At 36.6% G+C, this 15,729-nt stretch overlaps 1 protein-coding gene across 2 annotated transcripts; it reads right to left on the reverse strand.

The window, feature by feature from the left end:
• Positions 1 to 12,778: 12,778 nt before the first annotated feature.
• Positions 12,779 to 15,729, reverse strand: LOC124684293 (cysteine-rich receptor-like protein kinase 25). Of its 2 annotated transcripts, none has more exons than XM_047218637.1 (7): positions 15,594 to 15,729; positions 15,177 to 15,325; positions 14,803 to 15,079; positions 14,430 to 14,676; positions 14,168 to 14,318; positions 13,877 to 14,060; positions 12,779 to 13,158 (listed from the first exon to the last, which is right to left on the reverse strand). In XM_047218637.1, exons 2-6 carry the CDS (start codon positions 15,321 to 15,323, stop codon positions 13,884 to 13,886), a joined length of 999 nt encoding a protein of 332 aa, XP_047074593.1. In that variant the 5' UTR covers positions 15,324 to 15,325; positions 15,594 to 15,729; the 3' UTR covers positions 12,779 to 13,158; positions 13,877 to 13,883. The 2 variants fall into 2 exon arrangements, with proteins under 2 accessions (XP_047074593.1, XP_047074594.1); XM_047218638.1 differs by having other exon boundaries at positions 12,779 to 13,180.

Here is a 15,729-nt window from a genome sequence, read left to right on the forward strand (position 1 = left end):
TGCTAGGGTTGAATCTCCCCTAACCATGATAAGGTTAGTTGTTTAATTGTTTCTGTTCTCCTTTAATTACTTAAGACTTGAGAATTGGTTTTATCTTATATCAATAGATTTCTATTATATCTTTAATCTATTGTTCAAGTAACTAAAGTAGTTATGTTTCTTTTTTATAGTTAACTTTGGTTATATAGATGATTGGTTTCTCACCATATAAAATATAGAGTTTAACTCTAAGGTTTTCTTAGATTCATTAATTTAGGAATTATAGATATGGTAGGATTCTAATTGTGATCACCTATTGGTTCACAAGTAAAGGTTGGGATATAAGTCAAGGGTTGCTTACTAATGATCTCCCCATAATTTTATGTGGTGAATGATATCTACTTTTCCTATTAGGGTTTATCTTATCCTCACATATCTCAAGTACATGATCACGGTTAGACATGATCAACTTGTTCTTGATATTAATTCCTCAAGTTCTTAGATTTTATGATCATTACTCAATTTATAATGATCAAGATTTGGCTTGCTGAGGTATCTCTGATGAATTTGGTTTCTCACTCCCAAGATCAAGTGTTGTCTTGATAAACTAAACATAGACTTTATTTTATAGTTTCTTGAATGGGACTATTATGGTTGCTTCAATAATTTATATCCCAGGAGAATACCTGAGATATTCTGTTAGGGTTCTTCTTAAACAATGATGATATGATCATCTGGTATAAGGATAGTTCTCTCCCTTAAATTTAAGTGTTGCCTCAACTATCTTGAGTATAACACTATAGCTTGAGCTCTCTCATATATGAATGGTTTATTCTAGGTTTTATGGTGTACTCCTAATATTTATTTAGGTTGCTGAGCTAAAGATTCAACTGGTCTAACTTAGTTGGATTATTCCACTCCTTATTTCACTAATGCATGGATATAGTCTTATTCCACTTGGTATTTGGTTATCTCACCACTCCAAGATGAAATGGTTTACAACCCAATACTTTAGTTCCAAGATTGTCCTTTATTCATTAATAGGTAAATCTAGAATTGATATGAATGGGCTCTCTCACTTGGGAATGACTTCAATACTAACCTAAGGTTATTCTCCAAAGATAATTATGTGGTCACCAACATCTATGGTTGGAATAAATGGGTTCTCTCTCTAGGAAATGTCTTCAATAATATCCTAGGGTTCCTCTTGAAGATGATGTTTTGAATACTTGGATGCATATCCAAGGTTTAACTCAAGGTTTGTTAATGCATCTCTAATAATTGTAATAGAACTCTCACCTCTCTAGGTTTGATTCTTAACTATTTGGAATAGAGAAGAATATATACTTCTTGAGTTGATCTCCTTGTCTGGTTTCCAAGGATGAAGTAAAATGAATACCATAAGGTTCATGGTAGGATCATAGATTAGTTTTAAGACATGGGGAAGATAAGTGAAGAATGGTTTCTCCATTTATTGTTACTTGATTTCCAATTAAATGGATGTTCATATGTTATGGCAAGGATTACCATGTTGTAATCTTTTGTATGATCAAGCAATTGATCATTGAGTAAAGTATTGTTGTGTTGATTATGATTAATTCCATTTGATCAATCCCCTTATATCAAATCATCTCTACCCAAAACAAGATTTTAACAAAGTCACATTGAGGTTTATAGCACTTGACTTGATGAGCTACTTCAATTCCACCAAGGTCAAGTGAAACTTCAGTTACTGTGACTGTTTTACTTTAAAGCGCGAAAATTCCCCAGATTTTCTATGAATGAATGCAATGCACACAACTGTTTCCTCTATTTTTGTAACCCCATCTCCTGGGATATTACAGTCTCTACCCCTTAAACTAAACTTCGTCCTCGAAGTTTGAACTCTCTCACGTTTCGGAGTGTGGATCTGACTTGTGCAGACTACATCTTTTCTCAAACGCCTTGGTGATCTCACTAGATATAATTGAATATATCTCTTGTCCAGATTCTTCCTGGAATCCATTAGGTTTTGTCTCTGAACCATGGTTCTTACTTTGATTCATTGATTTCTTCCAATTTCTACAAGCTTGTTTCCTTTCTCATTGAAGATTCAATGGTTGAGACTTCTTCTTATACTGCTAGTCTTAACTGAAGACTAGTTTGATAACATACTCCTAATTGGTAAATAGGTGTTTGTTTTCCCTTACTACCAAAACTGCAATAATGGTACTTGGTAAGGTACTTACTATGTAATTGATCATGGTGGTTTATTCCTCTAAGAATGGATTAGACTCATTTAGTCCATCCAATCATGGTTTATAGCTGATACCTGTAACTATTTTGTGTTCTTTAGGTTCCATGAAAGGAATCATTCTATTAGTCTTTGATATTGGTATGTTCAATCTTCTTCGGTCTTTGGCTTTTTTGAACTGTATTTGGTCTATGGTATTTCCTTCATCCAACTTCATTATCCTTATTTTACTTGAGCTTCCATACTTCTGATTAAATATTACTCACTTTCTCAAGTTATTGTCCCCTTCTTACTTACTCGAGGTATAAACCTCGACTTCTGGTTTGACATCCTTCTGAAAGTAGTGTTCAACAATCTTATGAAAATAAGATCGAACTTCCTCTCAGTTCAGACCTTCTGCTTCTATCTAGCTTAGAGTATTGAGTTATTGTACATCAAACTCAATCTTTACTCTACCCCTTAGAGTTTTCTTATAGTCTTCAACTCCTTTTCTTCCAACTATTGGACTTATGGTTGGAATATTGGTCTAAGTATAGCTTTGGTTTGTACTTCTTCTAAGGTCTCATGAAGAATGTTCGTGGTATATCCACTCAGTTGTGGACATCCAATGTGAATCCTTCGACTTAATGATTATAGGTCATTGTTAATTGGTTAACAAAATTTTATTTGTTCACAACTTCTTGTTACAAATAATTAAATCGTGGACTATTTGTAATACCAACTGATACCAGCTGTGGTTATTATACCAACTGTGGCTATTTGATATCTAAAAATGGATTCTATTATAGGTTCTGATCAACTGGACGAGACATCTTCTGCTTTATCTCGCAACATTGATCCTATACCAATTGTGATCTTCTGATATCAACTATGGTCTTCTTATATCTGCTATGGTTTCATAGGTCATCTTTCTTTATTCAGGGTTTATTTTGCAAAAGAACCACTAACTGACACTATGATTATAGCATCCTAAGTGATTTCCCATGCACTCCCTCTTCCATAAAGACTATGGTTCTACTTCTACTTCTCCATTATCATCATATTTCTCACCTTCATGCTTCTTATGTACTAAAGTACTCCTCTGTTGAGGAAAAACATGAGTTTTTGATTGTACTTCCTTCAGAGTATTGTGGTTACTTCCCACAACTTTACTTCCTTTCTCTGATAAACCTTCATCTTGTCTTCGGAATCTTCCAGAATTCGTCACTTCCTCACACGGATACCATTACCATCTAGATCTATAGCATCAAGTAATGGCTTGATATTGCAACATGCATTTGCATATCAAAGTCAAACTTCATGTATGGATCTAGTTAAACAAGGAAAATCCAATAAAATCCAAGAAGATTCAGCTTTGTGCTTATAATACACACCATCATAAGCCTGAATATGATAGTTGAGTAAGACATCTCTAAACATCAGGCTCTGATGTGTAGTATATAACACCACATAAGATAGGTTTATATCGTGATACTTAGCACAATTATCTGGATTTCTACTATTTGTCTCAACATTTATCTTAATTGCACATTGGCAATGTGATAAACTTGAAACAAAGTGGCTTGGGATGGTTAAGGTTAACCTAATTTTCTTTGGAAGTACTACTTAACTTTCATTTTATTGAGTACTATCTCACATGACATGTCTAGGTTCTAACATTGCTACTCTAAACACATAACTATGGAAATATAGCTCCTATACTTCCATATTTTTTTTCATAAGACTATGGTCATGATGTGCTTGGCACTCTTCCCATTGTTTTGGAACACAATTCTTGCACTATTGATTAGCACTTGGCTTCTTATTGTACTTCTCCTAAATACTTTAGATGTTCATCACATAATGATCCTCAGATGAATCATATATGATTACTACCTCTATCCTGTAAGTATGCATAAATTATTCCTATCACTCTTCCTTAACTCCCATGATTGACTCATCATGGTCTATACTACCTCATATCACTTGTTTTTATCACTAACTATTAGTTGTTTTACAAGTTTGGATATTTTACTTACTCATTACTTAACTTGTCTACATCTTCTATTAGGATATCTTAATTATCTTCATCACTTGATATTACTCCTATTACAGGTCTGGATAATTTTATTTAATCATAACATGTGTTGGTACACATCTTCCACTAGGATATCTGCCTTATGGTTGTATCCTCTCTTTGGACTACCATGTATTGTATACCAACTGTGATCTACTCATCTATTGTTTTAAGGACTTAAGGGTGTCCTACATGTTTGGGATTAGCTAACTATCTTTACTTAGGAAAGATAGGTAGGAAAGGTTGACTCAAGTGTGTCAGGATTATTCTCAAGTGAATATCCATCTCAAGTCATAAGAAGATTTGGTTTAACTAAGACAACTTCCTATAGACACTACCAATCCTATAGGTCTCATTTAAAGGGTTTTAATCCTAGGGTCAAAGCATTTGCTCTGATACCAACTGTGGTGACCCGGCATACCACTGCATGGTGTAGTATGCAAGTCTGATATAACACCAATGAAACACCGTTCCACTAGTATTATATCGCTCAGAGTGGTACACCAGAAACATATGTGGGTCCAAGGCATGTCTATAGAATTACAACACTGACTCTATTACATAAGATCATCATAGCCTCCTACTTTACAATGAGGTAAAACTGCAAATAAGCTCCAGAAGAACGACTCGTAGTCTAGTCTTATTACGAACTCTATTTGTAGAGTATTTAGCTAGCTATAGAGGCTATGAATAGATTCTAGCTAAATAGGAGCTATGTGTAGGAAGCTAGTTCCATTCTATGACTAAACTAGGTTTTCTCCTTGTTGGATGTGGTATCTGCCTCCTTTGACAGGGTCCTGTCTCGTGAAGTAGTTGTTGAATCCTCGGCCTTCGAGTTGTACTGTAGATCCTCCTTTGATGCCTCCATATCTAAGCAGGGGATTTAAGAGTGGAATGAGTACGAGCGTACTCAACAAGTTCATTATAGGAAAGAGGTGTTTAATGCACTAGCTACGGCATTAGACCGAGAAAGTCTAATACCAATGCAGGTTTTCATAACCATTTCTTCAAAAGGTTGCTTTTATTCGGAAGAGCTATGTCCGTCAGCCTTCACCGGTTTACTAGAACTTCATGGAGCTCCTTTCCGGCAGCGTTCGCGAGTTCCATATCCCGAACGAGGAGTGACAGGTCACGGTTCTTTACACTCTGCAGAGGTGTGTTGCTTTACCCATAAGAGATCTTAACCTTGGTGCCAACCGGGCATATTCCCCGTCCACACTTCCTATGGTGTGAGGCCCGGTATAAGGTCTAGCCAATCATGTTCCTCCGCTACCTCGAACACCCACCCGTTGTTGCATGCGCCGACCACGGGTCCACGTCGGTCCCATTATTCCTGTAGATTTCAAGGTGGACCCCGACCACGACAACGATGCTGGGCTCTACCATACACTCCTACGCCGGTGGCTACAACCCATCCTAGACCGCAATACCGTGGGGACTTAGGACTCCCCAGCCTCACCATCTTGCTCCTTCGGGCGACAAGTGTACTACGGACTATGCCGTGGGGACTTAGGACTCCCCAGCCTCACCAGCTTGCCCCCTTGGATTACAAGTGTACTACGGTAAAGCGCATCCGTTGATGAACGAGAGGTGGAAACACTTTTGACTACTCCGTCCCACTCCGGATCTTATGGTTAACACGGATATTACGGCACAAGAATCACTGGCGACATTTGTTGTTTAATCCTAGATGGATATAAACCCGTGCAATGGAACCTCCACCATATCAACACAATCCATGGTTCCATTGCCCACCACATAGTCATATTCATAGTTATGAAAGTAGTGGTTTTGATTTTTGTGCAATAGTGATAACCATAATACTTTGCAAGTAATTTGATAAAAATACTCAATTGACATGAGCAAGTGATGAACTTGCCTTTCTTGACTGCAAGATTATGCAGGCAAGGTCTTCGATACGTAGTAACTCCAAATTCTGAAATAGCATCATCGTCCGGTAAGGACGATGTTTAAAAGATTGGCAAGGATGCAATAATGCATAAGTATGAGATGCAATCGTTCTAAGCGTGTCCTAACCCCGATGATCTAGGATCAGTGAGTTGTAATGATTAGTTCAGGGTGTGTTACACTTTTAGAGTGATTCACATTCAAGGTTATTATTCAGGTGTGATTACTTGGTATTATAAACAGGTAGATAATAAAGCATAATAATCAATTGGGCATACAAAGAATGATAAATGGCATAATGTTAACAAGTAAAGAATAGTGGTCAGTTTTAGTACTATATGGCATGGTTGGTGATTACTTATTATATAATTCAAAAGAATAGCTTTTGAAGAACATGTTCTTAAATGAAGAACAAGTATGATAATTAGGTTTGTGGGATTCTATGGTTTTCTATGATTCTAATTGGTTCGGAGTAGATATTAGATGGATCCAAACAAGGTTGGATTCATCAATACCAGGTGGGGTTATGCCTAGGCATCCTAAGCAATTAATTACACAAGGGCGCTATCAAGATTGGTTTATCTTGCTCGTGATAGCTGGCTAGGGTTTATAGATCCTTATAAGCAGGGTTGGTGATGGTTCTCGGTTTACTTCAAAAGAATAACTTTTGAAGAACATACTTCTTAAATAATAAGAAGTATATCAATTAGGTTGAGATTGTTTAGGTTTGCTATTTAATTCCCTAAGTAAAGAATGGTTGGTCCTTAAATGGGATGGTTCCTAAGTATTTCATACTAGTAGGGTTTAATGGAGTATGGTTGGGTAATGCTCAGGGTTTGGCATAGTTGCACCTGAGGTTCATCACCTTGGTGTGATGCTAAGTAGGAATGAATATGGATGATGGATTTGATAATAGGATCTAGGGTTTACACTTGGTTGACTCTACTTGATTAGTTAGGTCCGATGAGGATGAACATATGGGATACCCATATATTGGTGATGGTCTCCTACATTTTATGAGACCAAGACTAGTGTTTAGTTGCTACTATGGTTCTATGATTTGAAAGAAGGTACCATGATCACATGTGCTAACCTAGGGTTTAGGTTAGAAGCAAACTAGGGTTATCATGTAATAATGGAGCTAGGGTTCCTAATGATATTAGGGTTTTAGGAGTCACATGAAATGATGAGTTCCTGGTTCTATAACTTATGAAATTAGGGTTTTCTAAATACCCTAAAGTTCTTGAATTAATAACTTCACTTTAAGGTTGAAGTTATTAATAACTTTGAAATAAAAATTAATATTGGATTTGGCATTTTTCTATTTTTAAAGATTTTAATAATTAGGGTAATTATTAATCAGGGTTTAATTCCTATTAATATAGATTTAATAAGTTCCAAATAAAGAAAATTAGTTTTAATGTTTTCTTTATTTACTTTACTGGTTTTTATTTATTTTATGAAGTTTTCCTAATTATTGAATTTTAATCGAATTTAGAATTAAAATTAAAGGCTTTAAATAACAAGTATTAAACAATTAAATTTTTATTTAAAATAAAAATTTCATATTATATTTTTATTAAATAGATTTTACTTTTATAAGAATTTTGATGTCTTATTTTTATTTTTCTGAGTTAATATGATTTTTCTATAATTATTTGAAGTTGCAGAATTTGCTGGATTTAAATTAAAATAGAAAAGGCTAAGTGTACCGGTTGGGGTTCTACCCATGTCACTGACTGGTGGACCCTAGTCCACGCCAGCTGCCACGCGGACGAAGACTGGTCAAAATTTGACCAGCGTTAGACCTCGCCGACGTTTAGCCGCCGGCGGCCAACTGGAAACGGCGCCGCCGATTTAGGGCACCCCCGGAAGCGAAACTCGTACCTACGGACTCCCCTCGACACGCTGGACTACATAGTGGTGTTGGATTTTCGAATGGGTCACCGGAGCATCGCCGGCAAACATGCCCGCGGCGGAGCAACTCCGGCGGGATCTCGAATCGTAGGCTACTGTTGATGAAATTGCACAAATAAGGGGTCTCTGGGAGCGCACACTCACCCTGAGCCTGATAGGCTGCTCGACGAAGGCAGGGGTAGTCGGGTTCGCCGGAGTCGTAGCTGCCGGTGTCGGAGAAGACGGTGGCGTCGGCGTCGATCTCGGGCACCTCAGCTGGATTCCTTCCGTGAGCTGAGCTTGTCGAGGGTGGCCGTCACGCTGGTGTGCTTAGATTGGCTCGTGGAGGCCTCGTTCGCCGGCGGTGAGTAAGACTGGCGGGGCCAGATTTCGGCATGGATGGAATTGGAGAGGAAAGAGGAAGAAACGGAGCAATTTCGTCGTCCAGGGTACTTATAGGGTTCGGGAATGCGCCTCGTCACGAATTCGGAGCAAGGAGAGGACGCCAGCGAGAGGAGAAGCTCCTCACGGTGTCGTGCTGTCGTCCATGCGCTCGGAGAGGATGAGGACGAGCTCCTCTCCGATATTTTGGATGAAGGGGTATCGGGCTGGCTTAGTGGGCTGCTCTGGTTGGTGGACTCGGGCTGTTCGGTGGGCTCGTGCTGGGCTGCCATGGCCTGCCCAGGTAAGTATCCCCCTTTTCTTTTTTCTGTTTGATTTTCTGTTTTGTTTTGTTCTATTTGAATTCAGGTTTGAATTCATAGTTTAACTCTTTTCTATTTTGCAGGTATTTGATAATTGGAATTTCATGAGGACTAATGTGGAATGCATTATATTATTGCATTCTTCTTGAATAAACATTAATATATATAAGTGGCCTTGCTACAATTTTTAATTAGGCAAAAATTTAGGTATTAGTTTTAATTTCCTTTCTCATTTCTGATATACTCCCTGTTGAATAATTAGAGTTAATACTTTGAACTCAAAGTACTACATAGCTTATTATTAGTGCTTGGTTTCTGTTTGAGGAATTTGTCACTTGCACATAATTTTATGGAAGCACTTACTTGTTAAGGTCTTGTAGGTTTTATTATAACCTTATTTCAAGGTTAGCATTCAAATTGTATTCTACTAGTACCTTGAAATACTTAGAGTAATTCTACTCTCATCATGGTTTGATCTTGGTTAATAGGTTAATTGGTTGATCACCATACATATGGTTTCAATTATAAAGTGTAGCACAAGATTTTGCTTATGTTCAAGAATTGAAGCATAAGGTTTATTTGATGTGCAAATATAGGGTTCCAATGTTATTTACCTAATGACACATGAGTTGAATCTTAATTGTGGTTTAGGTTTTATTTGTGATTATCCAAGTGATACACAAACTAGGGTTGAGATTTAATTCTGGGTTGTAGAGATGAGATGACACCATATTGCATGCTAGGGTTGAATCTCCCCTAACCATGATAAGGTTAGTTGTTTAATTGTTTCTGTTCTCCTTTAATTACTTAAGACTTGAGAATTGGTTTTATCTTATATCAATAGATTTCTATTATATCTTTAATCTATTGTTCAAGTAACTAAAGTAGTTATGTTTCTTTTTTATAGTTAACTTTGGTTATATAGATGATTGGTTTCTCACCATATAAAATATAGAGTTTAACTCTAAGGTTTTCTTATATTCATTAATTTAGGAATTATAGATATGGTAGGATTCTAATTGTGATCACCTATTGGTTCACAAGTAAAGGTTGGGATATAAGTCAAGGGTTGCTTACTAATGATCTCCCCATAATTTTATGTGGTGAATGATATCTACTTTTCCTATTAGGGTTTATCTTATCCTCACATATCTCAAGTACATGATCACTGGTTAGACATGATCAACTTGTTCTTGATATTAATTCCTCAAGTTCTTAGATTTTATGATCATTACTCAATTTATAATGATCAAGATTTGGCTTGCTGAGGTATCTCTGATGAATTTGGTTTCTCACTCCCAAGATCAAGTTATGTCTTGATCAACTAAACATAGACTTTATTTTATAGTTTCTTGAATGGGACTATTATGGTTGCTTCAATAATTTATATCCCAGGAGAATACCTGAGATATTCTGTTAGGGTTCTTCTTAAACAATGATGATATGATCATCTGGTATAAGGATAGTTCTCTCCCTTAAATTTAAGTGTTGCCTCAACTATCTTGAGTATAACACTATAGCTTGAGCTCTCTCATATATGAATGGTTTATTCTAGGTTTTATGGTGTACTCCTAATATTTATTTAGGTTGCTGAGCTAAAGATTCAACTGTCTAACTTAGTTGGATTATTCCACTCCTTATTTCACTAATGCATGGATATAGTCTTATTCCACTTGGTATTTGGTTATCTCACCACTCCAAGATGAAATGGTTTACAACCCAATACTTTAGTTCCAAGATTGTCCTTTATTCATTAATAGGTAAATCTAGAATTGATATGAATGGGCTCTCTCACTTGGGAATGACTTCAATACTAACCTAAGGTTATTCTCCAAAGATAATTATGTGGTCACCAACATCTATGGTTGGAATAAATGGGTTCTCTCTCTAGGAAATGTCTTCAATAATATCCTAGGGTTCCTCTTGAAGATGATGTTTTGAATACTTGGATGCATATCCAAGGTTTAACTCAAGGTTTGTTAATGCATCTCTAATAATTGTAATAGAACTCTCACCTCTCTAGGTTTGATTCTTAACTATTTGGAATAGAGAAGAATATATACTTCTTGAGTTGATCTCCTTGTCTGGTTTCCAAGGATGAAGTAAAATGAATACCATAAGGTTCATGGTAGGATCATAGATTAGTTTTAAGACATGGAGAAGATAAGTGAAGAATGGTTTCTCCATTTATTGTTACTTGATTTCCAATTAAATGGATGTTCATATGTTATGGCAAGGATTACCATGTTGTAATCTTTTGTATGATCAAGCAATTGATCATTGAGTAAAGTATTGTTGTGTTGATTATTAATTCCATTTGATCAATCCCCTTATATCAAATCATCTCTACCCAAAACAAGGTTTTAACAAAGTCACATTGAGGTTTATAGCACTTGACTTGATGAGCTACTTCAATTCCACCAAGGTCAAGTGAAACTTCGATTCATTGTGACTGTTTTACTTTAAAGCGCGAAAATTCCCCAGATTTTCTATGCATGAATGCAATGCACACAACTGTTTCCTCTATTTTTGTAACCCCATCTCCTGGGATATTACACGTGGCCACGCCATTTGTCGCGGGTGCAATCGCGCCCGCGACAAAAGGCTCCCACGGAAGCCCTGTTTCCTACTAGTGAGTGTAGGAGGATATCAAGAGAAGGGATTTCTATCTCCCAAGCTCCATTGCTGTCTCTAATATAAAAACAAATCCTATTTAAAAGTTCTTTAATTTTTTGGATGTATTCAATGAGCTAGAAACTCTGTATTTTGAGCTAGAAAAATAACAAAAGTGTGAATCTGAGTATGGTAAATAATGTATATTTTTAGAACCCTAATCGTTACCAGATTTTATCATTTTTGTGTTGCTTAAAGTACAAATATTTTTGCATTCTCATTTTCCACACACGTACTATACACTGTTCAATACATCCAAAAAAAATCAGAATGTTTTCAAACTTATTATTATGATTTTCGATTTTTTAATAGTGGGAGCATTGGAGCTCTGGAGCCAAAGACAGTTTACTGACCATCAATTGAAATCTTTACAATTTTGGGACCATCAATTCGAACCGTATTCCACGACGTATGTGTAAATTGCCGAGCATAAAGCATATACCCAGTGCAATTTATTGGGGCACTCGGCAAACAAACTCATATGCCGAGCATTGACAATAAATGTGCTCGGCATATTCACGGTTTGCATACTGTAAGCCTTGGCATATACACTGAACACATTTCTTTTAATGGTTACTCATCGTTGACCCACGGTAGGATCTTCTTTGCCGAGTGTTTTTTAAAAACACCAGAAATAACTATGACAAGTAATATTGTTAACGGGAGTTTCTGTTTTATTAGTTACACTATAAAATATCCAAGTGTGTAATATGGTTTTTTGTGAATCAAGTTTACGTAATGTGAATCAAGACATAGCTTTAGGGCCATCTCATGAGGCACTAGGTATTTTCATGGTGGCAAAGGGGTGAGGTAATCGACAAAGAGGCAAAGGGTGTAGCCCCCGGAGTTGCTGGCGTTGACGATGTTTTGGATCATCTATACCTCAGAGGCCATGATAACCCTTCTACTATATTTTGTTTGTTCAAGACTCTAAGAAGTTCCGTCGGAAAATCTGATCATCATGTTGTCACATGTATATTTGTTTGATATTATCCTATTCAGAAGGGTTATCATTGTTGTCCTAATAAAATATGACCTTTTGTAAGTATGGATGTCACGTGCTTCGGGACAAGGCCCATTTTATTTTCTAGGCCATCAAGCGAGGGGGCGGGGGGGGGGGGATGCATTTCTCTCAGAACGTGTACAGGTGGACAATTATTGGACAAAGTACTCTTGATCCTCGATATCCTCCGGTACTTTATTAGAGAACAAGGAATCTATTGAACGAGTCTACTCATGACACACCAGAACAAGATATTGAAAGGCCAATTGCAGCCCCCTAAATCGCCAGTATTGTCCAATTACCTTACAGAAACATGGGACATCCACTAATATACAAACACATCTTAAGGATTGTGTGCGCTATAACATGATCTTTATTAAATATGTATTCTTTTAAATAGCATGGTCCCAAGTTGAGAACAATACATATCAATCAAAATAGCTAGGAAAAACAAACTACTTTTCAAATTGACATTAAGAGAACACACCATAACCTGTTGGATCCCACATGTTGATCAAAAAGGGGGAAAAAATCTGGACGAGCAGTTTCCAAAAATAAATTACATTTAGTGCTTCCACAATGGCATTATATTGAAGTGTAGTAGTTCAAAATAGAACAGAGGACTCGTATCAGTACCGCAATATGTTTTGTTCTCCGGACCTCTGGAGACCCAACTTGTAGGCTCACTCCATACCGCACGAGAGACCTGAAATGTCATAAAATTTGAACTATTTGAAATGTATAGCAAGATCTAAGTGATTATGCATATATTCTTGAAACTAAATATTCAGAAGTGGTAAATATTCAAAAAGAAGAAATGAAAATTAGAATTAAGTAAGCTGTGCATTCAATTGACAACAATTAGACAAAGCTTGCATGTATCTTCATCGGACATTTTATACTACAATTGAGAAGGAAATCACATCCCTTGTTTCCAGACATTAAGTTATGCTTAGTGTACACCTTTAATTCACCCGCAAAAAAAAAGTTCACAAACTTATAAGGCCATCCTGATTAATAGAATTAAATTACGCTAACCCACGATAGTAGGTGTAGCACTGGACTATGTTCCATAGTGAAAATCAGAGTGTATGTGTGCTCACTTTCTTAGTAAGTATCACCAAAACATAATAAATCAAAAAATGATGCCAGATAATTTGAAATATATCAATGCATCTTAGAAAATCAAAACATATGTGCATGAATGTGAGTTCAATTTTGGCGGTTAAAACATTTATTATTCATAGTCAGCATCATGAAACCGCAAGAACATATTTGTTAAAATTTATCACCTTTCAAAGGAAAAACAGAAGTAAGTTCCTTCTGAGTTGACATGAAAATAATTCAGCTAATTATAAACAAACTGAAGTGAAGAGAAGAAGACATACAAAATAGAAGAGGCCCATTCATTAATGTTTCCATACCTGCAGTTCATTTTATTCCGTTGAGCCTCTCAACAATTTCTACTATAGTGGGTCTCTGTTTCCGATCAATAGAAACACATTCCAGCGCAATTTTGATGCATAGTTTAACTTGCTGGAGGCCCTGTGGACCTAACGAATAGTACTTCGATGCTATGTGCTGCTCCTTATCCCAAGTGTTTTGTACCTACACGCACAATTGGAATCATGATGACTGGTGAAAATGTACAAACCAAAATGTAATATAATCTTAAATTTCAATTTTACAAATAGTTGTATAATATTCCTTCTTACTTTTTCAATAAATTTTCTCGCGGACGGTTGGTCATTTCCGGAACTGTTCTGCTCTCTTGTGGTGATCTCCATCATTATTACGCCTAAACTATAGATATCTGACTGGGCCGAAATTTCACCTCTATAAAGATATTCTGGAGCCATGTACCCACTAGATGGCATTAACATTGAAATTAAGTAGACAATACTAGAGTCAGGAAAATGCAATTTACATTATAATTAAGGAACAAACTAATGATAAGAAATTTGATAGTGAGCTTACTATGATCCCACAACTGTTTGTGTGCACAACCGGGTTTGTTCTTGCCCAAAGACTCTAGAGAGTGCGAAATCCGCAATCTTCGGAACCATATTTGCATCCAATAGTATGTTTTCGGGCTTTAGATCCATATGGATAATCGGGATATCCAACGTATGTAGAAAACGTAAACCCTGGCAGATCCCTTTTATTATCTTGAAGCGTGAGTCCCAATCTTTTCTTGAAGCCGCAACCTCGGCTGCTTTTGTCCCTGTACATTGGTGTAAAAGAATAAAGAACCCCCAAAGCTAAATACAAAATTGTTAACATAGAACTTTCCTTCGTTCTCCTTAGTTCGATATTTAGAATTAAGAGATACTAGAAGATCAACGCATACCAAAAAGATTAACTTTAACGCTCCCCATAGGTAAATGTTCGTAGCAGAGTAAACTTTCAGTGATGTCTGCCATTATATATCTTTTATCAAACTGCACCAATTTCTTCTGTGTTTCACAGCAGAATCCAACCAACTCTACTATGTTTACATGCTTCAGTGCCATTACATTCTGAACCTCGTTATTAAATGTCTTGTTAGGTGGCATCGGTGCGTTTTCCTGAAGTTTCTTCACAGAAATCACTTTGTCATCTTTAGGACCAATTCCAGGAACAATTCCCTGTTTAATCTCGCACACATAGTACTATATATTAGCAGCATGCTTGGTAATCAACCATAAATGAAAGCACCAAAAAAATATCAAGGGAAAGTCAAACCTTATAAAGTGTTCCAAATGGACCTCCACTAATTTTCCGATCTTCAGCAAAGTCATTTGTAATTTTCTTCAGAAAGTCATATGGTAGTTGCTTTGGTAGTTCGTCGGTACTTGTCTGTTTCTCGAGGGATCTACTTCCGGTGGCCATTTCTGATGATTTAGGAGGCGTAAGTGGCCAAATAATGTTGTGGATTTCTAAAATTTCTCATTTCACCAAAGCAAATAATAGAAGTACTCCCTCTGTCCTATCGAATTTGCCTGAAATTTGTTAAATTTAGATGTATCTACATGCTATTTAGTATCTAGATACATCCAAATTTAGACAAATCTAAGACAACTTTTGTGAAACGGAGGAAGTAATATTTAACATGATAGTTCTATGAACATCTGAAATAGCAAGCTGCACAAAATCACTAACCTTTGAGAGGAGCGCTTGAGGCCTTGAAGGATCCTTGCTGCTGGGAAGAGAGAAATCGTATGAATGGTCTCCTTGCTAGCTATGAGATGGTGGGGGTAGATATATAAAGGAGCAACCGAAGGAAGAAGAATGGTAT

The sequence above is a fragment of the Lolium rigidum genome, chromosome 1, assembly GCF_022539505.1.
Source record: "Lolium rigidum isolate FL_2022 chromosome 1, APGP_CSIRO_Lrig_0.1, whole genome shotgun sequence".
Classification (NCBI taxonomy): Eukaryota; Viridiplantae; Streptophyta; class Magnoliopsida; order Poales; family Poaceae; genus Lolium; species Lolium rigidum.